Source organism: Mixophyes fleayi, chromosome 11 (assembly GCF_038048845.1).
Source record: "Mixophyes fleayi isolate aMixFle1 chromosome 11, aMixFle1.hap1, whole genome shotgun sequence".
Lineage (NCBI taxonomy): Eukaryota > Metazoa > Chordata > Amphibia > Anura > Limnodynastidae > Mixophyes > Mixophyes fleayi.
Window position 1 is genome coordinate 47,070,242 of NC_134412.1, and position 26,309 is coordinate 47,096,550.

At 44.8% G+C, this 26,309-nt stretch overlaps 1 protein-coding gene across 2 annotated transcripts in view; it reads left to right on the forward strand.

Annotated features, from left to right (window-relative positions):
- Nucleotides 1-26,309, forward strand: part of CBL (Cbl proto-oncogene) — an 85,149-nt gene that overhangs the window by 21,255 nt on the left and 37,585 nt on the right. For both annotated transcript variants that reach the window (XM_075190574.1, XM_075190573.1), the window contains exons 3-12: nucleotides 4,124-4,270; nucleotides 10,288-10,444; nucleotides 10,685-10,806; nucleotides 12,319-12,456; nucleotides 12,545-12,632; nucleotides 12,869-13,000; nucleotides 13,086-13,286; nucleotides 13,508-13,639; nucleotides 13,734-14,096; nucleotides 14,319-14,413. In XM_075190574.1, the coding sequence (XP_075046675.1) occupies nucleotides 4,124-4,270; nucleotides 10,288-10,444; nucleotides 10,685-10,806; nucleotides 12,319-12,456; nucleotides 12,545-12,632; nucleotides 12,869-13,000; nucleotides 13,086-13,286; nucleotides 13,508-13,639; nucleotides 13,734-14,096; nucleotides 14,319-14,413 (1,575 nt within the window). The remainder of the gene's footprint in view (nucleotides 1-4,123; nucleotides 4,271-10,287; nucleotides 10,445-10,684; nucleotides 10,807-12,318; nucleotides 12,457-12,544; nucleotides 12,633-12,868; nucleotides 13,001-13,085; nucleotides 13,287-13,507; nucleotides 13,640-13,733; nucleotides 14,097-14,318; nucleotides 14,414-26,309) is intronic.

The window sequence follows — 26,309 nt, forward strand, 5'->3', positions numbered from 1 at the left end:
GGCACAACGCTGACAACATATTAGAGAAACTGAGGGAAATTATCTCCCAGTGGCTTACCCCACTTAGACTCTCATGGGGATTTGTGGTGTCAGACAATACCCGTAACATTGTGCGGGCATTAAATATGGGCAATTTCCAGCACGTCCCATGTTTTGCCCACACCATTAATTTGGTGGTGCAGCATTACCTCAAGAGTGACAGGGGTGTGCAGGAGATGCTTGCGGTGGCGCGCAAAATTGCTGGACACTTTTGGCATTCAGCCAGTGCCTACCGCAGACTAGAGGCACATTAAAAAACTATGAACCTGCCCTGCCATCACCTCAAACAAGAGGTTGTGACGCGCTGGAACTCCACCCTCTATATGCTGCAGAGGATGGAGGAGCAGCAAAAGGCCATTCAGGCCTACACAGCCACCTACGACATAGGCAAAGGAGTGGGGATGCGCCTGAGTCAAGCGCAGTGGATACTGATTTCCGTGTTGTGCAAGGTTCTACAGCCGTTTGAACTTGCCACACGAGAAGTCAGTTCCGACACTGCCAGCTTGAGTCAGGTCATTCCCCTAATCAGGCTGTTGCAGAAGCAGCTGGAGAAAGTGAGGGAGGAGCTGGTAAACCATTGCGATTACATCAAGTATGTAGCTCTTGTGGATGTAGCCCTTCGTACGCTTTGCCAGGATCCGAGGGTGGTCACTCTTTTATAGTCAGAGGAATACATTCTGGCCACCGTGCTCGATCCTCTGTTTAAAGCGTATGTTGTGTCTCTGTTTCCGGCGGACACAAGTCTACAGCGGTGCAAAGACCTTCTGGTCAGGAGATTGTCCTCTGAAGAGGACCGTGACATGCCAACAGCTCCACCCTCATTTTCTTCCACATCTATGGCTGCGAGGAAAAAGCTCAGTTTTCCTAAAAGAGCCGCTGGCGGGGATGCTGATAACATCTGGTCCGGACTGAAGGACCTGCCAACCATTGCAGACATGTCTACTGTCGCTGCATTGGATGCTGTCTCAATTGAAAAAATGGTGGAGGATTATTTTGCTGACACCATCCAAATAGACATGTCAGACAGTCCATATTGTTACTGGCAGGAAAAAAAGGCAGTTTGGAAGCCCCTGTACAAACTGGCTCTATTTTACCTGAGTTGTCCCCCCTCCAGTGTGTACTCGGAAAGCGTTTTTAGTGCAGCGGGGAACCTGGTCAGTGAGCAGCGAAGGAGGTTGCTTCCTCACAACGTTGAAAAAATGATGTTCATAAAAATGAATTATCATTTCCTCAATCAAGTACAGCACTGCCCTCCAGATAGTACAGAGGGACCTGTGGTTGTGGAGTCCAGCGGGGACGAATTGATAATGTGTGAGGAGGAGGAAGTACACACTGTAGGGGGAGAGGAATCGGAGGTTGAGGATGAGAACGACATCTTTCCTCAGTAGAGCCTGTTTAGTTTGTACAGGGAGAGATGAACAGCTTTTTTTGGTGTGGGGGCCCAAACAAACCAATCATTTCAGCCACAGTTGTTTGGTAGGCCCTGTCGTTGAAATGATTGGTTTGTTATAGTGTGCATGTCCTATTTCAACAACATAAGGGTGGGTGGGAAGGCCCAAGGACAATTCCATCTTGCAACTCTTTTTTTTAGCATTATGTGACCATTCAACAGTCGTTTGCCATGTTCAAAAAGAAAATGTCAACAAATTAAATCAAAAGTTAAATGCCCTGTCATTATTTAAAACAAGAGGTATTGACGTGCTAGAATTAGTGTAGTGTTAATATGTTATAAACACTACACTTGGAACTTGCAGGAGGTATTGTGGCCCCGGTACCAAATTTAGTACCGGGGCCACTCCACTATGCAGTCCAGATAGAGGTGTATCAGATATTAAACAACATTTGACTGTTGCTGCAAAATTTTTAAATAATATTGTGGGGAACACATGCAGTCCATAAACTTTTTTGATGCGATTCAGACCCGTGGAGGGTTTTCTTATTATATTGTGGGGACCACTCCACTACGCAGTCCAGAAAGATACCTCGTTGCAACGTTTTGGACTAATAACAATATTGTGAGGTGTTCAGAATACACTGTAAATTAGTGGAAATAATTGTTATTGAATGTTATTGAGGTTAATAGCGTAGGAGTGAAAATAAGCCCAAAAACTTGATTTTTGAACTTTTCATGCTTTTTTTCAAAAAAAATCCGAATCCAAAACCTTAAATCCGAACCAAAACCTTTCGGCAGGTGTTTTGCGAAACAAATCCGAACCCAAAACACGAGACACCAAAAGTCGCCGGTGCACATCCCTAATAATAACGGTAATAGTTTTAACGCCGTTACTTTTGCAAGTAACACGGACAATTGAATATGCCCCTAGTTATCATTTTGTAGATTGTACTAAATGAATGTAAGCTAGAATCTGATTGGTTGCTATAGGCAACATCTCCACTTTTCAAACCCGCTGGCAACTCTGAGCTTGATACATTTACCCTCTAGTGTTAGGGAATTTAGACTGTTGGCTTCAATGGGGCAGAGACTGAGGTGAATGATAAATATACTCTATTCAGCGCTGCAGTATTGGTGGTGCTATATAAATAAATGAAGGTGATGATGTAAAAGTGCGAAACAGAGTAAGTTCTATTAGTTTAGTTATTGGAAGAATTTGTGCTTTAATGAAAGCAGAAATATATATTTTTTTATGTTATTGTCCGCATTAGCTGTAGTTACTATTGTCCACATGGCTAGTGGAGAATAAACAATATAGATTTGAAAGTTGTGCATTTTATTTAAATTGGTATGCAGTTACAGGGATTGGCTTTTACACCTTTTAATAATATGCATTTCCTTCTTTGCTCTTCCTAATAATTATGTCAGTCATTATTGAACTAAGTCTATATTGCTGATTTTATAGTGATCGATTGTCTTAACATGTATAACCCAAAAATGGGGACTCTCATTGTTTAGAGTTGGGGCCACCCTATTAGCAGAAGCTCCTTGACGGCGTGTGTGGCATTTGCAAATGTGTGTAACTTAACAATGTTGCATTTTTATGTACAAGTAGAAATGGCAGCTCTGTTACCGGTTAAAGCAGTGTGCTGGGGGATTTGTCTCTATTTGTTCCTTTCTGGATATTCCACCCCTTCAATCACCTGCTATGAGCCTATAAATTGCTTGTGCAACTTCTGTATTGTGTGATAGAAAGGTTTCAGCACATTGTGTATCACAGCTTGCTGCGTAGCTGCAGTCCGGTTAGTGCCCATGCTAACCTCTGTCAACTGCCAAAAGCGCCTATAATAGCCACGTGAGCTGGTGTAGACAGTGTGATGCTTTGTGCAATGTTCTTCTGGAAAAGCTTGGTTCCTGGCATTCATGTGGATGTTACTTTCACACATACCTTCTACCTAACATTGTTGTAGACAAAATACACCCCTTCATGACAACAGTTTACCCTAATGGCAGTGTGGCCTCTTTCAGCAGGATAATGCACCGTGCCACACTGCAAAAAGTGTTCAGGAATGGTTTGAGGAACATGACCGAGTTCAAGGTGTTGATTTGGCCTACAAATTCACTAAATCTCAATCCAATCGAGCATCTGTGGGACATGATGGAAAAGCAAGTCAGAGCCACGGAGGCCCCACCTTGCAACTTGCAGGACCTAAAGGATCTGCTGCTAACGTTTTTGCTAGATACTGCACAACACCTTCAGAGGTCTTCTGCAGTCTATGCCTCAACAGGTCTGATCTGGTTAGGCAGCATGAGGGTGACATACACAATACTGGGCAGGTGTTTTAATGCTGTTGCTGATCTGTGTGTGTGATAAACATCTCATACTGTTCAGCTGCCCCACAGCAAGGAAAATTCCTACCCAACTCCAAACTGGCAATAGGTCTTTGGATGAACATTGTAGTGTAGCATTACATTGTATATTCTAATTAAAGAAAAAAAATGTGTCCTAAACATTTTCAACATATCTAGTCTGTTAATGACAGTCCCCTCCCCAAAACATATAACTTAGAAAAGTATCTGTCTTGATATCAAAAGTTACGTAAAACACACTTGTTTCTCGGATTTCAGTTTTAATGTTGCTACAAATAAGGTTTACATTGAAACTTTTTTGTTTTGCTTTTTATTCACCAGGCGCAACCTGACCAAATTGTCCCTCATCTTCAGCCACATGCTTGCGGAGCTTAAGGGAATATTCCCCAGTGGACTGTTCCAGGGGGATTCTTTCCGGATCACAAAGGCAGATGCTGCAGACTTCTGGAGGAAAGCCTTTGGAGAAAAGTATGGAGTCAAATAAATGGATGTACCATGTCAAAATGTGTGTGTGTATGAATGGTAGAGTTGTATTCACATTTAAAATATACAATTTCGTCTTTTTTTTGCTTTTGTTTTTGTTCTTTACCTTTCTGGATTTTTGAATCTCATATCCTAATCATTGATTATGCATAAGGCACCACAGATTCTGTAGAGCTGGCCAAATATCTTACAAATAACATACATCTTACAGATATGACACACGAGTGTGTGCCTAAGGGCAGGCAAAAGTCAAATAATATTTTGCAGTTGATGCGTTTTTGTTTTTTTTCTAGAAAAAAAACATTGTGATTGGGGTTGGCTTTACTTAGTCTTTGCTACAGTACTTTAAAAAGTATACACTTTTCCTTCTCTGTATTTGTGTTGCATGCATCTTAAGACAGATGCAGTTTTCAAGATGATTACTGTATATTTGCTGTACGCTATATTTAAGGCTGCACATTTCCTAAGTTGCATGTAGCACAAATACAGACAAAGAAATGTAATTTTCTCTATTTAAGACTCCCCTTCTTATGAGAAGTGCTTATGGGACAGAATACTATATCTGAAAGTCTGGGGATATACCGATCCTAAACATTTGGTCCAGAGTGACTGCAAGAGTTCCATGGTGGACAGCTATTCTGATTGATTAGTTGTTTTTTGGCACTTATACACTGGCACAGGCTTTAATATTGTACACCTTCTGCTACTGTGTGATCAGTCATATTTGAATGCCATTCTAAAATTTCATGTGTGCTCTTATGTATTTTGTTTTTATAATTCGGTTTTGTTTTTAATTGAGGATCCTTAGAATTAAATTACCAATCAAGCCAATTAATGAAGTCTGACATTTATGTTAATATGTTCTTCTACTAACATACAAGGCCGTCAAAAAAATTGCACCGACATACATGTCCTCACTTGTCTCAAAATATCTCCCTACTCGACACCTCCATTCTGCACAAGATCTGCGTTTCTCTTCCACTCTCATCACATCCTCCCATTCTCAGTTACAGGACTTTTTTCGGGCTGCACTCACTTTGTGGAATTCCCTCCTTCGCACAGTAAGACTTTTCTCTAGTCTCCAAACCTTCAAGCGTTCTCTGAAAAACCCACCTCTTCAGACAAGCTTATAGTATTCCTCTACCATCCTCTTAATCTTCCCTATTACCACCCTCTACACAGCTAACACAAGACAACAACCCATTGACCAACATTGGTACACACACAGCCCACTCAGTACTTTTACCTTTACGTTCTAGCTGGTCCAGTGTGCAATATGATGTAGCAAATGCCCTTGTGTTTCAAACTCCCATTGTCCGATAGATTGTAAGCTTGCGAGCAGGGTTCTTACCTCTGTCTAAATGTATTACCCAGTATTGTTTTATTAATGTTTGTTCCCAATTGTAAAGCGCTACGGAATTTGCTGGTGCTATATAATTTGATGATAAGTTAAATTCTAATTGCAGTCTGTTGTATGAATCTAGAAGCATTTTAAACTAGCTCATTAGCTATGTTTTTTTCTTGTTTCAAGGAAATGCAAGTGTCTAATTTTTAAAGCAGTGCATTAAAGTACATTTCTTTCCTGCCATTGGGGGACACTGTGACAATGCGTTATAATAGGTAGATCAGGAGTAAAACTATTTGCCCCTCCCATCTGAAGCCATCCTCTGTGTTAGTTAAAGTGCTTTGGACATAGGGCATTTTGTTTTTCTCCCTTTCCAATTTTGTCTCTTTATTAAACTTTTTTCTTTTTACAGGGCATGGATCCTTTTCCAGAGTTAATAGCCGGTGGGATTTCTTCACTCTGGGTCCTTTCATCGGGGTGTGCAGCCTGTCTGCTTCCCTCACCCCTGCAACTGTGGCAAACATAGTCTCCCCTCACAGGGTGTTCTCTGTGCATGCTGGAGCTTAATCTCTCAGCGACTGCTCTGAGCCCAAACAGCTTGCCGACATCACCCTAGCAAAGAGCGTTTTTTTGTTTTTTTGTTTCTTTTTCAATACAAGAGTACAGATTAGCAGGGGGAAGATTGTGCAACAGGATTCCTAAAAGGAGTGAATATCGCTGACCGCTTAGGTGTTGCAATGCTCATTGGGCAGACAGCAGAACAATCTGTAAGTTTGCTGCTGTCAAGAGTGTGTAAGTGAAAGCGCCCATTACTGTGTGAGCAGTCCTCTGACACAGTTGGCGGGCTTTTCCTCACAGAGGCAGACATTTTTTCCATGTAGTATTGGCGACATGCAGTCTAGCTATAGCACTATCCTAGTTTGTGCGCTCTTCTGGTACCATCCTCTATAGTAGGCTGTTTATAAGTTTATTTTCAGTTCTGTTCCTACAGTGTAGTAGACTCTAGTGTATGCTTGAGGACCAAACTTTGCCGTAAATCATTATAGTGTCTCAAAGTGTGTGGCATGCAGATGTATGTTTAAATACTTTTCTGTAACAACAATTTCCTCACTATCTCTCCACTATTTTGGCAGCTTTTTTTAGATGTATATGGAGAGCGCTGGTATTTTCTAATTTTTGTTTGTGTGCTTGAAATATTTTTCTGTGTTTTTATTGCTTGACTTATTTAGACATTCTTTGGTTTGATTTTTGCTATTTATCATCAATATACTTGAGAAAGGGACTTCAAGGCTAAAGAGTCTGCTGGAAAATCTCTGTCAGGAATTACGTTTGATGTTTTACTCCATTCTCTTCCAGGTTTCAAAACCGGAAGGATGGTTTCGGCAAATCTTGAATCTCAGAACTCTTAATAAGAGGGTTCTGGTAATCTGATTCCACATGGAGTCATTGCGTGATCATAGATTGTGTATCACGGAATTCCTTGCATCGCTAGACATAAAGAATACCTATCTACATCTCCCCATATGGGAAGGGCATTAATGTCTCATTTTGCTTTACGGTCTGCGAGGAGCATTATTTGTTCAGGGCTTTACTCTTTTTTGTTTTGCTTTCAACAAAATTATAGCGGTCATGGCAGCCTTCTGCACTCTCATGGCATCACTATAGTGCCTTATTTGGACAGCCTGTTAAAGGCACCGTCCAAATCTATCCTTTTCCAGCACATTCAACTGACTATTCCTTTTTTGGAGATCTGTGGCTGGATTCCAAATCTACCCATGTCTTCCTTGATTCCAGCAAAACTGATGTAGTTTATGGGCCTCAACTTTGACAGTGTGTCAGAAGGTGTTCCTCCTGAGGACAAGGCTCTTTGCATTCTGCACAAGACTAGGTTCCTTCTGACAAAACGGGATGTGTCTCTTCTCCGTTGCATGAAACTGCTGGGAATCATGGTTTCAGAGTTCGAGGCTGCCCTTCGCACAGTTTAATTCAAGTCCGCTCCAGAGAACTTCTCAGGAAATGGTCCAAATTCCACCCTTCATCGGGACAGGTAGATCATCATGCTGTCCTCAGCCACACGTCTCTCCCTCGTGTAGTGGGATTTGCTCTGGTTATCCAAGTCCTTCCTGTCATGGGAATAGACCTTGGTTACCATAGACCCCAGTACGTCTTTTTGGGGCGCGGTCAGCTGTCATCTTGTCTCCCCCCAGAATTGTTTGCACTTAAATATTCTGGACCTCCGGGCAATCTACAGGGTGTATGTTCAGGGTCAGGGGTTTCTAACAGGAAGGCCCCTGTCTAATTGTACAATGCTACAGTGGTAGCCTGCCTCAACCATCAGGAGACAGCGCGGATCATATCCTGGGAAAAAAGCTATTCCTGTGATATCAACCATATTCATGCCACGGGTGGAGAACTGGAAGACTGATTTCCTTTGCCGCAACAGGATCTGTCTGGAAGAATGGTCCTCCGCACAGAGGTCTTTAATCTTCTTATTCAATGTTTGGTTCAATCAGAGATTGATCTCATGGCATACCATCTGATCTTCAAGGATCCTCTCTTCTGTGCAAAGTCCAGGGGTCTGGCGGCGAGGTACATGTATGCTATGATGTTTTCATGGCAGTTTCGTCTGATATTCCGGTTTCCTCTGTTTCGCATGGTCCTGCGTGTGCTCAAGATGTAAAAATATAAAAGGGAACTGGTACCTGCTATTCTGTTGGCTCGAGATTGTCCGTGCAGGGCGTGATACTCCAATGTTCTAGGGATGGCAGTAGGTCCACCTTTCCGGTTGCCTGTTTGTCCAGATCTTCTAGTTTAAGGCCCTCTTCACTGCCACTCTGTCTGGCTTTGACGGCGTGGCTACTGAACCCCTGATTCTCTTGTCCCGGAGTTTCTCGCAACACGTTGTGTGGACTTTGAAGGCGTGGAAGCCATCTTCCTTTGCGAATTGCTACTGTGTATGGGAAGCTTGCATCCAGTGTAAGGTTATAGTTTTTACACTTTCTGCTTTAGTCTCTTCTGCTTGCTATCCTTCCTGAAAGACTGTTTTGATAAGGGTCTCTGTCTATGTTTTATCTGAAACTGCAGGTTTCGACGCTTTCAATTTTTGTTCAGCGCAAGTTGACAGTCATAAAAGGTGTATACTTTTCTACAAGGTGTTCTACATGCTCATCCCACCTTAGTACACCCGGTTATAGTATTGGAATCTTTTATTTGGTGCCAACATATCTTACTAGAAAGCCCTTTTCAGTCCTTTGGATTCTGTTGATCTCTATTATATTACTTGGAAAGTGGTATTTTTACTCTCTTCTCTTTGTGAGGGTCGTACTTTAACCCCCCCTCTTTTCTGTTTCTTTCTCATATGGCAATGGTGTGCACTAAACCCTCATTTGTGCTGAAGGTAGTCTTCCATTTTCACTTGAACCAGGAGGTTGCCGTTCCTGTGTTTTGTCCTGTCTCCGCCCTCTGATGCATTCTTGCTCCTCCTGAATGTTGTCTGTTCTGTGTTCATTATAATCCTATATGATCACCACCAGCGTGCTTGGCCGGCATCTAAGCAATTTATTGCTCGCTGGATTACGTCTGCCATTCTTTTGGCTTATGTTCAGATGGGTAGTCCGGTGTTTATGGCCTTGAAGGCTCATTAGACCTGGCTGTTGGTAATTCATGGGCTGCACGTCACGGTGGTTCGACCTGACAATTGTGCTGGGCTGCTACACTGTCCTCTGCCCATACCTTTTCCAAGTTCTTCTTCAAATTGCAGGATTTGCATCGCAGGATGTTGTCTTTGGGCACAAGGTTATACGCGCAGCTGTTTCAAAGCAATCCTTCCCTTAATGGCAACTTTGGTCCGTACCCATTTTTGCACTGGCCCCCAATAGCAGGAATGAGAAGAGGATTTTCTTACCCACTGTAAAACCCATTTCTCTGACTTCATTGGGGGAAACTATTCTACCTTCATCCCCTTGCTCTGGCTGTTTAGTTGTTTACCTTTTTAAGTTTATTGTTGCACCTAGTTAGGCCTTGTGTTTCTGGACTTTTTTTATACGAAAACTGAGGATGGCTCCAGGTGGGAGGGGCAAAGTAGGAGAGGAGCTCTACATTCGCGTTTGTATGAGTTTTAAAGTGCCTTTATTCCTGGGCCTACTGTACCCCATTGTCGCAGTGTCTTCACGTCAGGTAAATAGATCTTGCGCAAATCCTCCTATTGCTACACCAAATGTTTTGACACATTTTTGTCTGGGAAATACAATGGGTCTCCTACCATAAGGTCAATCAGTCTTTTAAAACATGCAATCTCAAAGCAAAGCTGCTCAGATTTTTTCAAGCAAATGTAGGTTGCCATATTAGATGCCTTCACTTTGTTCAACGTTGCTTGTTATATAACTCTACATGCAGTTGCAGTTTCGTAAAAAAGGTTCTGGGGTAACCCTGGTGAAGAGAGCTACCATTTTGTCTGGGGAGCAAGGCATAACTTAATCAAACTGGGTTAAAATGCCATCTTTTCGGTGGCCAAATGTTTCCTTGTAATTAAAACGTGATGCCTACAAGTGGAATTACAAAAAACTGAATAATGGGTGGTTTCAAAGGAGGTAGTAGCTATAGCTTTGACTTAAGATGTAACAGACTTTTTTAATTTGCTTAATATGCTTTCTCACAGAACAATTGTCCCTTGGAAGATTTTCCGTCATGCCCTTCACGATGTTCACCCTATTTCATCTGGACTAGAAGCCATGGCTCTGAAATCCACCATTGATCTCACTTGCAATGATTACATCTCTGTTTTTGAGTTTGACATCTTCACTCGGCTTTTTCAGGTAAAGTAGATATGTCCAAATTTCCCTAAATGTAGAGTAAGAGCTTCACGAAAGCTAAAAGCATGCAATATAAAGCTTGAGTTCAGGTTTTCTGCTCTTGAGCCTGTACTTACTCGGTTTAATATTACATTGAAGGATATTTTTTTTGACTGAATTTGTGTTTTTATAAAATTAATTCGGGCATCTTTTTCTTTCCATGCTTCCCCCACCCCCCTCTCTCTCTCATTCTTCTTCCAACAGCCATGGTCTTCCCTCCTCAGGAACTGGAATAGTCTGGCAGTGACCCATCCTGGTTACATGGCTTTTCTAACTTATGATGAGGTCAAAGCTCGGCTTCAGAAGTTCATTCACAAGCCTGGAAGGTGAGTACAATTTGAATTGTATGAAAAGGAGGCCTGAAAGTAGATTTCAAGTGTTACGATCATGAATATTTCTTATTCTTGACTTCTATACATGGCTGGGCATTGATTGGGCTCATAGTGTAAAAAGAAAAAAACGTTTTCAGTGTTGCAGATATTAAACTGCATGTTAATCTCACTTTCTATTGTTTGGTCTAGTTTGTGCAGGTCCACTGTATGTGCAAGAGTCTTGCATACAAGCTGAATTTGTCTATTGGGGATTGGCATCTGCTTTGTTGAACAAGCCTGTGGAACACTGGTTCGAGCAGCTTTTCAGAGGACTTAATATCTGAATTTCTTCCTTTCGTGGAACTGTTTCAGAGAGCTATCTACATGATAGATCTGTGTCTCCCCCTCCTCTCATAGAAGTTTGTTTGCCACAGGGTTTCCGGCAAGTCAGACAAAGCGTATCTTTGAGAGAGACCACTTCTTGATTTCTTCAGGGGTGTTTATACCAGTTCCAGACCGTTAAAGAGGTTTGATATTTTAATACAACCTGCCTTCCTTTTTGTTCTTGTAACAACCCCACAGGTCTTTACCAAGGTGATGCAATGCTGATATGGTCCAAGGGTGTGACAATTATCCCTTACCTGGATCATCTTCTTAAGGTGAAGTCTCAAACGGTACTTCTGCATGAAGGTTCTAAGTAAGATGGTCTAGGCTGCTTTCCAGTTTGCTCCATTTCATGCGTAGGAGTTTCAGCTGGAACTCCTCTCGAAGTGGAACAGATCTCACCTGAACCTTTCGAGTCTGGTGTTTCATCTTTCCCCCCTGAAGTGTCCAAGATTCCAACTAATGTGTTGGAACTGCGAGCATTGTTCGACACTTTGGTTAGTGCCGATCATTTGCTGCAGAGCAGTGAAGATAGTCTGGCAATACCACGGCCGGGTCATACCCCAATCACCAGGGCGGCACCAGGAGTCCTCTTGCCATGTGAGACGCACAGGATCTTTTCAATGTTCTGAAAAACACATTTAGGCCATCAATGACTGTCTTAATTCTGGTGGTGGAGGCCGGTTTTCAGAGCAGGCAGACTTCACCCCGGAGAATGATCTCTGCATCAATAGGTGGTGTTTTGCTATATCGTGGATAGGTGTGGTCAACGGGATGTCGACATGATGGCCTCAGTTACTGCTTCAGGAGCTAGTACATTTCTATGCAATTGTGACTGGCCTATTTTGTACCCAATTGCTGATTTGGCTTTCTCACCTAATAACTTTCCTCTATGCAGTTCAATACCTATAAATTTTGTAAAGTACAGCATGAGAAATATGTAGGCAAGCCAGCTTGGGTTAAATCTAAGGTTAGTGGGAATTGTGCTTTCCTACTGTAGATTCGGAAGTCAATCTGGTTGCCTGTTTTGAGGTTAGTTGCCTTGTGAGCAGAAAATCATTTTCGTACAGAATGTAGAAATGTCTGCCTTTTTGTAATTATGCGGATTAAATCTAATTTATCTCATTTACCTTTCTTTTGCAGTTACATTTTCCGTCTGAGCTGCACAAGACTTGGCCAGTGGGCAATTGGATATGTTACAGGGGATGGAAACATTTTGCAGACCATTCCACACAACAAACCACTTTTCCAGGCTCTAATTGATGGTTTCCGGGAAGGATTGTAAGAGCAACATTAACAGCTTATTTTGAATTTTGTTGTATCCTCCAACTCTAGGTTTAATATTAATGCTCATTGTGTTTCTTTGCAGCTATCTCTTTCCTGATGGTCGTAATCAGAACCCAGATCTGACTGGTCTATGTGAACCCACCCCTCAGGACCACATCAAAGTTACTCAGGTAAACTAATGTTTGATTATTCAATATCTGTATTTGTTCTTGTTCAAATTATGCTCAAAAGAATAGGCTGATCTCATGGCATTAACATATTTAAAATAAGCTAGCTATTCTACTTGTAATGTGTTTTTGTTTTTTTTTGTTTTTTTTAAAGAAATTTTTTTTTTAACATGACAATGTGGTCAACTTTGTTGCTGCTGACTGTTAACCTTACATGAACACTTTTTCCTCTTTCACAGGAGCAGTATGAGCTGTACTGTGAAATGGGCTCCACCTTCCAGCTCTGCAAGATATGTGCTGAAAATGATAAGGATGTTAAGATTGAACCCTGTGGGCATCTAATGTGCACATCATGCCTCACTTCTTGGCAGGTCAGCGTTTTATTTTCCTATTCTAAATATTTGCAATGAGACAATGATTATGTCTGTTTTACTCATTGTTCATTTTACCCTTCAGGAGTCAGAGGGCCAAGGCTGCCCATTTTGCCGCTGTGAAATTAAAGGAACAGAACCAATTGTAGTGGATCCTTTTGACCCTAGAGGTGGTGGTATGGCAGAAATGTTGCGACACTGCCTTGATGGAGCACCTTCCCCTTGTTATGAAGATGATGACGACGACAGTGGAAATGACACTCTATTCATGCTAGCTGGGGCCAAGGTCAATTCTTGGTTTTATTTTTAGTGGGAGGCTTCATGTGACTGCATGTAATTGTGTTTTTGATGGCTGGCTATTCTAAAAACTAATGTTCCAGTATGGCTGACTTAGTAGGATAACTTTTTGCTGGTTTTAGCTAAGTGGAAAAATGAAACGAAAGTATTTATGTGCATTTTGTTTCATTAGTTCTTTATCAATCTTCTCTACACGTTTTAAATTTGTAGGTTGAGAGACCCCCATCACCACTATCTGTTGCTCCACAAACTGCCCTGCCACCTGTACCACCTCGTTTAGATTTGCTGCAGCAAAGAAACCCAAATCCACCAGGAGCTTGTAGCCCAGCAACCAGCTGCAAGGTAAAGCTTTTAATGTCTGTGCTCTTACCTTAAACATAAAGAGCAAAAGTGCCTGTACTTTAGTCTACCTTCTTGTTTCCATGTAATCATCCAGGCTCCAAGCAGTTTACATCACAAGGACAAACCATTGCCTGTCCCCCCAACACTTCGAGACCTTCCACCTCCTCCACCCCCAGACAGACCGCATTCAATGGTGGGTGACAATAGACCTCAGAGAAGACCCCTTCCTTCTACCCCTGCAGAAAAACCACTCCCATTTTCCTCAAGTCGTCCGGCAGACCCTTGGAATGTTCGCGCTGTACCCAAAGCTCCAACGCCCAGCCTTACTCCTGGTGATCCATGGGCTGGGGGAAAGGATCTTCCTAACAGACACTCTCTGCCCTTCACGCTGCCTTCACATGTTGATGAGAAAAGGGACCGCCATGGTAGCACACAGAGCTTGGACAGCACGGGTACAGTAAGTAGTATACGTAAACAGAAAAGGACTTGAGTTATGTCTCCTTTTTATGAATAAAATGTAGTCTTCATTAAACACATTATACACACTAAATGTGTATAAATGTATAGATGTGTAACTAGAAGTGTTAAATTCAATCTATAAAATGTTCTAACTTTTTAATTTACCATTTTCTAATGGTCTATTTTTATTTTATTTTTTTGGACCTCATTTTTTTTTTAGTGTGCAAGTATGGAGCTATTGGCAGGGCTGGATATGGATGATCCCAAAGTGAAGCCCTCCTCTTCTGCCAATGCAATTTACTCATTGGCCTCCAGGTGTGTATTCATATAGTTCAAGTCCAGTAAATGGTCTCTCAAATTAAAAGGTAGCAAACATGCCTAAGCAGATTCTAATGAGCAATTATGTTCATCATTATTTTTGAATTGAGTGAGATCTTTTTGTATTTCTCAAGCTGAAATGCTGCTTGTTTTTCAGGACTGTAAAAAGGATTTTTGCCCATCATAAAATCCATTTCTCGGAGTCCATTGGGGGCGGCACACCGACAATGGGGTATAGCTGGTGGAATCTGGAGCTAGAGCACCTTAAATCAGCAAAAGTTGAGGCTAGCTTCTCCCCTACTATGCCCACCCTGCCCCCCACTCCCCATCCAGAGGCAACCTCTGTTTTATAACAAAGCACATAAGAGGCAAATTAGGTATAAATACAGAATACCTAGAACACACATAACAGCCAGAGCGAGTTGGAGAAATGGATTTTACAGTGAGTAAATAATCCTCTTTTCTCTATCATCCTATCTGGGGGACACTGCTACCATGGGTTGTGGAGGGGAGCTTGGGGAGTTGGCACTTGGCTAGTTAACTTTGTTAAATGTATGCTGACTGACCCCTCCCCTCTACCAACCCCTGTAGCCTCAGTTTAAATCTTAAGTTCCCAAGGAGTTGGGTTTATCTTTTACAGATAGTAGTTTTTTACTTTTATTTTTATTTATTAACCTTTATTTTGTTAGAGATAGGTTTTATTTTTTATTGGTGGATCGGTGGAGTGTGTTCTATATATAGAGAACACCCTCCTTTTTGTGACTGCAGCGGCACTGCTCTGTTGGGGAGAGAGCCGAACGGCTTTCACTGACAGAGTGGACAGTGTCTCTTTATTTTATTTTTTTAACAGAGTGGGGGGGGAGGGAGGAGCTGATGAATATAGAGCTCCTCCAACCCTGACATATACATGAGTGAGTCCGATCTGCTCGCCAAAGGAAGCCCGGGAACAGACTTCCTCAGCCTGGAGGGACACTGCTGATTGTCTCCTCTCCTGCATAGAGCGCTTGGCTGGAAGGCTAAGTACCATTATTCTTTTTATTGTTTTACTTTTCAATTCATATTAGATAGAAGGCTATTGTTATATGGTACAAGTAGTAATAAAGAAAATCATTTAGTATTCTACTTGGCCATCTTCAACCACTTTTTATTACTGGTTACAAGTTACAACTTTTACTGTTATAGACTAGTTGCTATACTCGTATTTAGTCAGACTGTTTCTTGTGTGACTGTTTCTATTGCATTGTGTGGGGTTTTTCTCTTGTAAAAATATGTCAGAGAGGGGAAAAACACCTCTTACAAAATATTGTTCATCATGTAAGGTTAGAGTGCCTTCTGCCCAAAAGGACCCGGGGGCACTTTGTACAGATTGTGTCACGGGGTCACTCACTACGCAGGCCCGGTCTATTATACTTTCGATACCAGAGGAACCGGCATGGTAACTTCCTTGGCGCAGAAGGTTACTTCCCTGGCCCAAATTCTTACTTAGTCCACGGAGTTAATATTGGCCTCTGCTGTTAATCCAGCTGCTTCAGAACAAACGGCCCTCCCAGCAAGTGGGGGAATGCCTGTTACCGCCGAAACATCGGAAATAGCGGTCGCAGGGCCATCATCCCTGGTCACAAATCCACGCTCTGCCTCTGAAGAACCAGCTTGGTCCTTATCTATGGTCAGAGGCCTGGATAGGTTAAAAAGGTTGCTTGAATCGCCAAAATCTGGACTGTCAAGAAATAAGAGGCTTATGTCTACAAATCCTCTTTTGTTCCTCTCTGTATTCAGAAGAGTAGGGCGAACCCATTTTTGGCTCACTCTGCTCAAATCACAGATCCAGAGGAATCCTCAAAAAATCAGGGTATTGGCGATCTGGTTCTAGCAGTGAGGAAAGCCTTGGACCTTACGGATCTGGATGAACCTAAATCTTCCGATCAGGGTCTTTTCAAAAAGGTTAGAAAACGCGCTATCCGGTTTCCTCCATCTGTGGAATTAAGAGATATCGCAGAGGGAGCCTGAAAACAGCCGGACCGTAAGTTTAAGATCCCTAACAGGTTCCTCTCCCTGTATCCACTTCAGGAAAAGGATCTTGTTCGCTGGGACCAGATCCCTACGGTTGATACCCCTTTGGCTCGCCACACTACGGTTCCGGTTACTGCAGCCCTACAGGACCCCACAGACCGCAAAGTAGAGATTCATTTAAAATCTATTTTTGTGGCAGCTGGTTCCTCTTTCAGACCCATGTTTTCTTCGGCTGGGGTTGCCAGAGGAATGGAAGCATGGGCAGAACAATTGGCTGAGGGGTTACAAGATTCAGAGGTACTTCCCCTTGCCTTGCATTTAAAGGAAGTTTCTGGGTATTTATATGAGGCGGCCCAAAATGCAACCTCTATTTCCTCTTCTGTACAGGCTTTTGCAGTGTCGGCAAGAAGGACTTTATGGTTAAGGTCCTGGGATGCGGATTCAGAGTCTAAAAAAAATCCCTGGAGACGTTGCCTTTTTCAGCCACTACTTTGTTTGGCCCAGAATTGGGCAATATTATCTCCCAAGCCACAGGTGGAAAAAGCACTTTTCTGCCAGTAAATGTTTCTAAGGCTAGGCCTCCCTGATTTGACTCCTTTAGGCAGTCCTTTCGGCGGGGGGGGTTCCTTTGCCAGAAGTCAGTCGACTAGGGGCAGACCGTTTAATACCAGGGGTCACTCATACAGAGGCAGGTCCTCATTCTCTTCGAGACGCCCATCGGCCAAAGTTAAGGAAAAACTGGCATCCTGACTGCCACCCTCCCCTTCTTGCAAGGGTGGGGGGATGATTGCTTTTGTTTCAGGAGCAATGGCTAACGCCAAGACTCGTGGGATTATGACGAGAGGCTACATGATAGACCTTTTAGGGCCAGCCCCACGTCTCTTCTTTGCCACCCTGTTAGCCCGCGATCCAGAAAGGAGACAGGCGATGCAAGTCTGTGTCACTTCTCTTCTTTCTGCAGGAGTCATTTGCAAACTCCAGACAGCCAGAAAGGACAAGGTTTTTTTTTTTTTTAAACCTGTTTTTGGTCTCAATGCCGGAGGGATCGTTCCGACCCATTTTAAATTTAAAAATGCTAAAGGTGGACAAATTTTGCATGGAGTCCCTCTGATCAGTAATCAACGGTCTAGAGGAAAACTAGTTTTTAGCAGCAATAGATATAAAGGACGCTTACTTTCATGTCCCTATTTGGAAGGGGCATCAATCTCTACGAAGATTTAGGGTGGGCGTAACCCATTATCAATTTCAGGCTCTCCTCTTCGGCCTTTCCACAGCTCCAAGAGTTTTCACAAAGATAATGTCTGTGATGGCAGCATGTCTTCGTTCCAGAGGAGTAAAAATAGTTCCGTGTTTAGAAGACCTCCTCATCAAAGCCGCATCAGGGGGTTTTGTTACAACAACACCTGACTCTAACCATCAGGTTCCTCAAGAACCATGAATGGTTAATAAACTTAAGGAAATCTCACTTGATCCCCCTGCCAGCAGATGACCTTCCTGGGGCTCATCATAGACCCAAAGGAGCAAAAGGTGTTCCTGCTGGAGGAGGCCAGGTTGTTACGAAAAGTAGTTTTGCAGGAATTGGCCACTCCCAGTCCAACACTTCATTTATGAATGCGCCTCTTAGGAAAGATGGTGGCAACCTTCAAGATGATTCCCTTCGGTCGTGTACACTCCTGCTGTTTTCAGTGGTATATCTCAACAAAATTGTCAGGCTCCCTCTTGCAGTTGGAACGTCAGAAAATCCGTTTGTCTTCCAAAGCAAGGATGTCTTTTCAGTGGTGGCTGGTTCAGGATCATCTGGCAGTGGCCAGATTCTTTGCTCTGTGGTCCTGGATCATAGTGACCACAGATGCCAGCTTAAAGGGATGGAGAACCGTGGTTCTTCATCTTCTGCGGCTTCAGGGTTTGTGGTCGATTCAGGAGTCTTCCCTGTCCATCAACATTGTCTAATTAAAAGCCATGCTGTTAGCTCTTCGGGATGCCCAGACCAGACCTTACTCCAGGGGTTTCCGGTCATGGTTCAATCTGACAATGCCATGACAGTGGCTTATGTCAACAGACGGGGGGAACCAGAAGTGCAGGAGCAATGGCAGTGGCAGCACAGATCCTTGCCACAGTCTCAGCACTGTTCATCCCAGGTATCCAGAACTGGGAGGCGGATTATCTGAGCCGTCATGCGATTATGCCGGGGGAGTGGTCACTCCATCCGGAGGTCTTCCAGTCTCTGATTCGGAGATGGATCTTCCGGACCTAGTCCTCATGGCATCCAGGCACAACAGGAAGCTACCAAGATTCTGGGCAAGAGACAGTAGCTGTCGACGTCATGACCATGCCATGGGACTTCTGATTGGTATATCTGTTTCCCCCAATATCCATGATTCACCGCATTCTGAGAAGTGTGGCCGGGGGGACGACTACCAGTAATACTATTGGCCCCTGCCTGGCCGCGTCTAGTGTGATATGCAGACATAATCTCGATGGCGGTAGGTCAAGGAATGCATCTACCTCTGCGAGAAGACCTTCTCCAAGGCCCTTTCAGTTATCAGGACTTGCCTCTGCTGACTTTTAGCATCAGAGGTCGGTCTTGGGGCAAAATATTGGAACTGCAATTTCCTGGCTCAAGTGCAAACTACAGAATACCTTCAGAATAAAAGAGGGTTTAATACTAGGTGGCGCCCTGTAGGAGTGAAAAAATTAGAAACTAGGTTACATTCCAGAGACCCCAATTCAGAAACACATCATGCCAAAGAAATGGGCAGTAGAAACACCATGTTACAGGTGACCTAACGATGATCAACTGGATTCTAAGGGCTCAAAGAGATCTCTAGTATTAGCCCTGAACACTACATTTAGGTCTCTAGGTTCTGCACCCATCATATTTACTCCATCATTGACTAGGGCTGAACATGAAGGACTCCCTGTAAAAGGTTTGCATATCTCGAAGGAACGCCAACTTGCACTGGAAGAAAATGGATAGTACAGACATCTGCATATTTAGTTAAGATAGCCTGAGGCCCTTTGTCAAGCCATCATGTAGAAAGGATAACTGACATCAAAGTCTAAACCTAGATGTGTGAATTTTCTTACATCTAAGCCTAACATTCCCGATTAGGAATTGGCTTTCAAGCTTTAATCATCCTCTGGACCACCTTGTGTGAAAATCCTCTAGCCTAAAGATTCACTGCTTCAGTAGCCATGCCGTCAAAGCCACGCTATCTAAACAGCAGCACCAAAGAGGACACTAGGACAGATCAGGACAAAGGCAACCAAGGTGAACTCTTGCTATCCCTAGGATGTCTGGGTACCATGCCCTCCGTGGGCAATCCAGAGCCACCAGGATGGCAGCCTCACGGGGTATTTTTTATTTTTATTTTACTTATTTTTATTTTTTTACACCCGCAGGTGCATGGGGATCAGTGGAAACGGGTATGCCAGATGAAATTTCCATGGTATTGTCATGATGGCAGTGTACTAAGCCCTGGTGTCCCTGGACTTCGCACAGAACTGAGGAACTTTGAAGTTCAGAAGGGGGTGTCATGAGGTCTATCTCTGGCCAATGTCTTACTAGTAGAGCAAACGCCTCTGTGTGAAGGTACCATTCTCCCAGGTGTATACTGTTCCTGCTTTGGTAATCTGCCTCTGTTCTTCACACCCTAAATGAATGTGACCTAGTTCACTGGAACACTAAGGCTGGAGTGGGCCCTATCTACCCTGACCTCACCACACTGAACAGGACAGACGTGTCCTGTCCGCTCTCCGTTGGAGCCCAGCTGGATCCTCCTCTGGGCCCCGCATTTTCCACCCGGAGATGCCCTTCTGATGCCTGCTGCCTCTCGCTGCTGTGGCTTGGGGGCCCTACATTCCTCTTTCAGCCCCTTGAACCAGCCTTCCACCTGGGTACACCTCTACAGCATTTCTGCTGTCTCTTACCCTGATCGCCTGTGATGCCTCCGTTCCCAGCTCCGCTGATCCTGACGCCGTCTGCTGCTACTTTCTCCGCCTGAAGTTCTTCCTGTGTTCTCCGCTGCTCTGAGGACCCTGATACCGACCGCTGCTGATCTTTCCGCTGATCTTCACGGGTGGCGCTGACTCCGGCTCCACGTGCTGCTCCGTCTTCCTGATGCTGTCTTCGGTCACCGGCCTCCTCGCTGCCACGTCTGGTCTCCGACCTCCACGCCACCATCCCTTACCAACGGTGTGCTGCTCTTTCTCCTCCGCCTGCACTGGTCCCGCTGCTGTCTCCGACTGCCCCGGTCCAGACGCCTGCTGCTCCAGTTCCAGCCCCTGATCATGCTCCTCCAGTTCCTGATGCTGTCTCCAGCTCCCCTTGTAGCTGCCCTCCACGCGGCACTGCTCCGGTCCTGATGCTCTCTCCTGCTGCCGAAATGAAGCCTCTCAACGCTGCCTTACTCTCCACAACCATCTCACCGTCTCCCCGGGCCTGTGACTCTGCCTCACCGCCTCAGCGTGGCTCTTGTCCTCACCGTGACTCTCCTGATTCTCTGGTCTCCCTGGACTTTCCTGCCTTGGACCCTGTACCTCCCTGGACTCCCGGTCTTCCTGGACCCGGTATCGGCTCTCTGCAGCCCTACATTATTTTCGCCACCTTGTTTTCATTTCTAACTTACCTTAAGCTTATTTTAACCTTATTTTACTGCAATTTATTTTATTGTATTGTACTGTATTTTATATTGATTATTCTATCTTAATTATTGTATTTTATTTGCATTTTTAACTTTCTCCATTTTATTTTAATTCTTTACGGCACTTTATATTGCTTCTGCGACCGCCTTTTGTTCTTGCTCCATTCCTTTGTCTCTTACAGTCTTGTCTTTGTCTTTGTCTTACTTTGTTCTGTCAATCCCTATTCTAATTTAGCTTAATCTAACTAGTTTAATTTTACTAAATCTTTGTTTTACTTTACTCCGTCTATCCTTAATCTAACTAAGCCTCTTATCTGCTCTGGTCCATTTCTGTCTTTCTTTGCTGCCCTCACCTCTGTGTTAATTACCCTTGCCACTTCTATTATTCCCCGTCCATCCCTGTCCCTCACCATGCCACCCCGCTCCTTTCCTATACCCATCCTCTCCCCCAGCCCCCTTCTCTCGCCCATCTCTCGCTGCTCCACCCCTCACCCTCCCCCTAGCTCTATCAACCCTGACAATCTCATCCGCATCTCCCCTCTTCCCTCCCTCCCCTTCTCATGTGCCCTCTGGAACTCCAGGTCCATCCGTAACAAACTGGCCTCCATCCATGACCTCTTCATCTCCAACTCTCTAAATCTTCTTGCCATCACTGAAACCTGGCTTACTTCTTCTGACACTACCTCACCTGCTGCCCTCTCCTATGGGGGCCTCTCCTTCACCCACTCCACCAGACCGGATGAGCGTCCAGGAGCTGGAGTGGGTCTCCTCCTTTCCCCCAACTGCACTTTTCGGGTCATTCCCACTTTACCTTCCCTCTCCTTCTCTTCCTTTGAAGTACACTCCATCCGGCTCTTCTCCCCATCCACCTCCGTGTCTCCGTCATCTACCGTCCCCCAGGCCCCTCCTCCCTTTTCCTTGACAACTTCGCTTCATGGCTCCCCCACTACCTTTCCTCTGACCTTCCCTCCATCATACTTGGTGACTTTAATATTCCTATTGACAACTGTTCTGACCCCGCCACCATCAAACTTCTCGCCCTCTCCTCCCTAGGCCTCACTCAGTGGACCTCTTCCCCCACCCACTGTCTTGGTCACTCCCTTGACCTTGTCTTCTCTCACCTCTGTGATCTCTCTGACTTCTCCAACTCTCCCTTCCCACACTCTGACCACCATCTCCTCTCCTTCACTCTGTCCTCCTCCCCTGCTCCTGCCTCGCCCAAAGCCACCCACACCAGGCGCAACCTTGACGCTATTGACCATACCTCCTTGTCCTCTCTTGAAACTCTCCTATCACCCCTTCCCTCCCTGGTCTGTCCTGACCAGGCGTCCTCCCTCTACAATCTCTCCCTCTCTACTGCCCTGGACGCTTTTGCCCCGGCCTCTACTGTCAGCAGACGCCGCATTATTCCCCAGCCCTGGCACTCAAAACTCACCCGCTTCCTCCAAAAGTGCTCTCGCACTTCTGAACGCCTCTGGAGGAAATCTCGTTCCCTGGCCGACTTCCTTCACTTTAAATTCATCCTCTCTTCTTTCTGCTCCGCTCTCTGCCTCGCCAAACAATCCTTCTTTAAGTCCCTCATTTCTTCTCAGTCCTCCAATCCCCGCCGCCTCTTTGCCACCTTCAACTCCCTACTCTCCCCCCCCACCCCCTTCTGTCCCGTCTTCCCTGTCCACTTCTGACTTTGCCACCTTTTTCTCTTCCAAAATTGAGGCCATCAGACTGAACATCTCCCCTTCTCCCGCCTCCCTCTTCGCTTCACCTCCCACCAACACCCAACTCTGGTGCTCCTTCGGCCCTACAACAGGTGAAGAAGTTCGCTCTCATTCTTTCCTCTCCACCCTCTACCTGCCCTCTCGATCCCATCCCCTCTCCCCTCCTTCGCTCTCTTTCTCCCACTGCCTGCTCTTACCTCGCACACCTTTTCAACCTATCACTCTCCTCTGGTGTAGTACCCCTTTTATTTAAACATGCTCTCATCTCTCCTATCTTCAAGAAACCCAATCTCGACCCCACATCTCCTGTCAACTATCGCCCTATCTTTCTTCTCCCCTATGCCTCTAAATTACTTGAGCGAATTGTCTGCAGCCGCCTAACCAGGCACCTCTCGGAAAATTTCCTCCTTGACCCTCTCCAATCCGGCTACCGCCTCCTCCACTCTACCGAAACTGCCCTGGCCAAGGTTACTAATGATCTCCTATCGGCCAAATCCAAGGATCATTTCTCCCTACTCATCCTCCTTGACCTTTCCGCAGCCTTTGACACCGTGGATCACCCCCTCCTGCTGCAAACTCTGATCTCTCTCTCGGCCTCTCTGGTTCTGTCCATGCCTGGTTCTCCTCATACCTCGCTAACTGCTCCTTCTCTGTATCCATGTCTGGTTCTTCCTCCTTCTCCTACCCTCTCGCTGTAGGAGTCCCACAGGGCTCCGTTCTAGGCCCTCTACTCTTTTCGCTCTATACTTCCTCCCTTGGTGCTCTCATCTCCTCCTTTGGCCTTCAGTATCACCTTTATGCTGATGACATTCAACTTTACATCTCTTCACCTGATCTTTCCTCCACCCTCCTCGCTCAGGTATCTGACTGCCTCTCCTCCATCTCCTCCTGGATGTCGGAGCGCTTTCTCAAAATCAACATTTCCAAAACTGAACTCATTGTCTTTCCTCCTCCCAGCTTCCCATCCCACCATGACCTCTCCATTGTCGTTAACAACACCACCATCTCCTCTGTCACCCAACTCCGCTGCTTCGGTGTCACCCTTGACTCCTCTCTCTTTTGCCCCCCACATTCATTCTCTTGCCCAAAGCCTGTCGCTTCCAACTACGCAACATCGCCCGCATCCGTCCCTTTCTCTTTCAGGAGGCCACCAAAACCATCATACACGCACTCATCATCTCCCGCCTGGATTACTGCAACCTCCTCCTCACCGGCCTCCCCCACTCCCGTCTCTCCCCCCTCCGCTTTATACTGAATGCGGCCGCAAGACTCATCTACCTCTCACGCCGCTCCTCCTCTGCCTCCCCTCTCTGCCTTGCCATACACTGGCTCCCCTACCCCTACAGAATTCTTTTCAAACTCCTCACCACCACTTACAAGGCTCTCTCCCACTCTACTGCCCCTTATATCTCTAACCTCCTCTCCATTCACACTCCCACCCGCTCCCTGCGCTCGGCCAATGACCGCCGCCTCTCCTCCACTCTGATCACCTCTTCCCATTCCAGAATCCAGGACTTTTCCCGTGCAGCCCCCCTTCACTGGAATGACCTCCCTCGCTCCATCCGCCTCTCTCCTACTCTGTGCTCCTTCAAACGTGCACTCAAAACTCACCTCTTTCTCAAAGCCTACCAACCATCCACTTAACCCCCATCTCCTCCACTCATTCTCCCCTCTCTCCCATTCCCTCAACTGGCTCCTCTTGTGCCTGGTCTGTTTAACCCTCCCTTAGGATGTAAGCTCGAGCTTGAGCGGGGCCCTCTTCCCTCCTGTCTCCTTACCCGTTCTTCTGCTCCGTGTCTATTGCATCTGCCTGCCTGGAGTTTCTGAAGTATTGGTACTTTTGTTTATTGTTCTGTACTGTTATACCCTGTATAGTCTACTGTTTGTACTATGTGCGGCGCTGCGGAAACCTTGTGGCGCCTAACAAATAAATGATAATAATAATATGACCCACCCAAGACATGATGCATGTGGTATCCCTCATAGGCATAGCACTGCACATACTCCCTTGATGGTTCATATAGGCTTCCCTTGTTGCATTGTATGATTGAACAGTCCAGGCCTTTCCACCTTCTACCCCTGCAAGAACGCCTTGTAGGTAACTGAAATAAGGACATTGATGGACAATGAGTACTGGTGAAACCAAAGTCACTAAACTGGAGATAACCTATTACTGGTCCAAGACAGATGTACGTTCGTGTAGAGTAAGGTCATAGCCAACTCTGGATCGACTGACTCTTCTTTAGATTGGCCACCTGAGTATGCAAGTAGGCAGAACTTTGGTAAAGAATCTGCAATGGGGAATTTTGATAAGATCTGCAGTTTTAGGAATGCAATTTCATTGCCACAGAAGACTGGTCCACCCACAACTGTGATATGGTGGCTCGTCCTGTTATTCAGAGACCTTTTTTGTCGGCTTGGGAACACTGCATCTAGTACATCACCTGCCATTGTGATTCTCAACCTCTGGAGAGAAAGTAAGGAAAATGGTGGCCTTCACTGAGGAAGCTTGCCAAACAACAAGGGATGAGCCTCTTCACCCGGCAGGCAAGGTGCGCACACTTGTCGGGACGACCTTCTGTATTTCTATACAGATGTATAACTACCTTCAATTGACAAGTCAATGGTGATGTTTTTGGGTGTGGCAGCAGCAGTACCGATCAATTGGAGCTCAGGAAATAGAGACCACACAGAGTGTCTGGTGTCCAAACTGAACTGACTTTACTTATTGAAATAGCTCATATTTTATAGACATTAATCACGTCACAACAATCACGTCAATGGAAAATAATTGTAATATTCTGGAAAGTTCTTATAACAAAAAAAACAGGTATAAAATAAGATAGCGGTCAAGCTTGGTAATCTCAAAACTGCTAAATGTCTTTAAATTCCTTATTGATTTTACAATCGGGATCCTTGAGGCTGGCATAACTTCTTGATTCTGCAAAGTTTCATCAAAACAGGTGCTCAAATTTCCTTTGTGGTTAGCTTCTTGATTTCAGACAGAATATTAACACAAAATATCTGATTTTGATTTACGGAGATACAATATCTTAATTGATTTAACAAAAATACAATATGTGTATAGAAGAATGCAAAGCACTTTTTCTGAATATAGTTTAAGGCCCTAAGTAATAGGATAACCTTATCAACATTTTTCTTGCTTCATATGACCCTAGACCCCACACACAGTGCCTCCCTTCTGCTGCATATGTTCCCCTCTGCTGCCGAACCCAGGTACTCACTTAACTGATTCGACAGTTGTCCTCTAATTACTTAGAGACGCTGCTAATTGCTAGGGAATGGCACTGAAATTAGCCACAGCCCTGTATCGGCGCACACTGCTGTATAGTAATTCTGAGGAGCTGTCGAATATCTTTGAGAGGAAAGCCTGATGGTTACTCTCCCCTGATCAGGGACCCAGAGTGACTGCGGCTGACAGATCCTTCATTCCCTGGAAGGCGTCCCTGATCTGCATTTAATGCGTTATGCCAGCACACACAAAACTAAAATTTTTAAAATTAA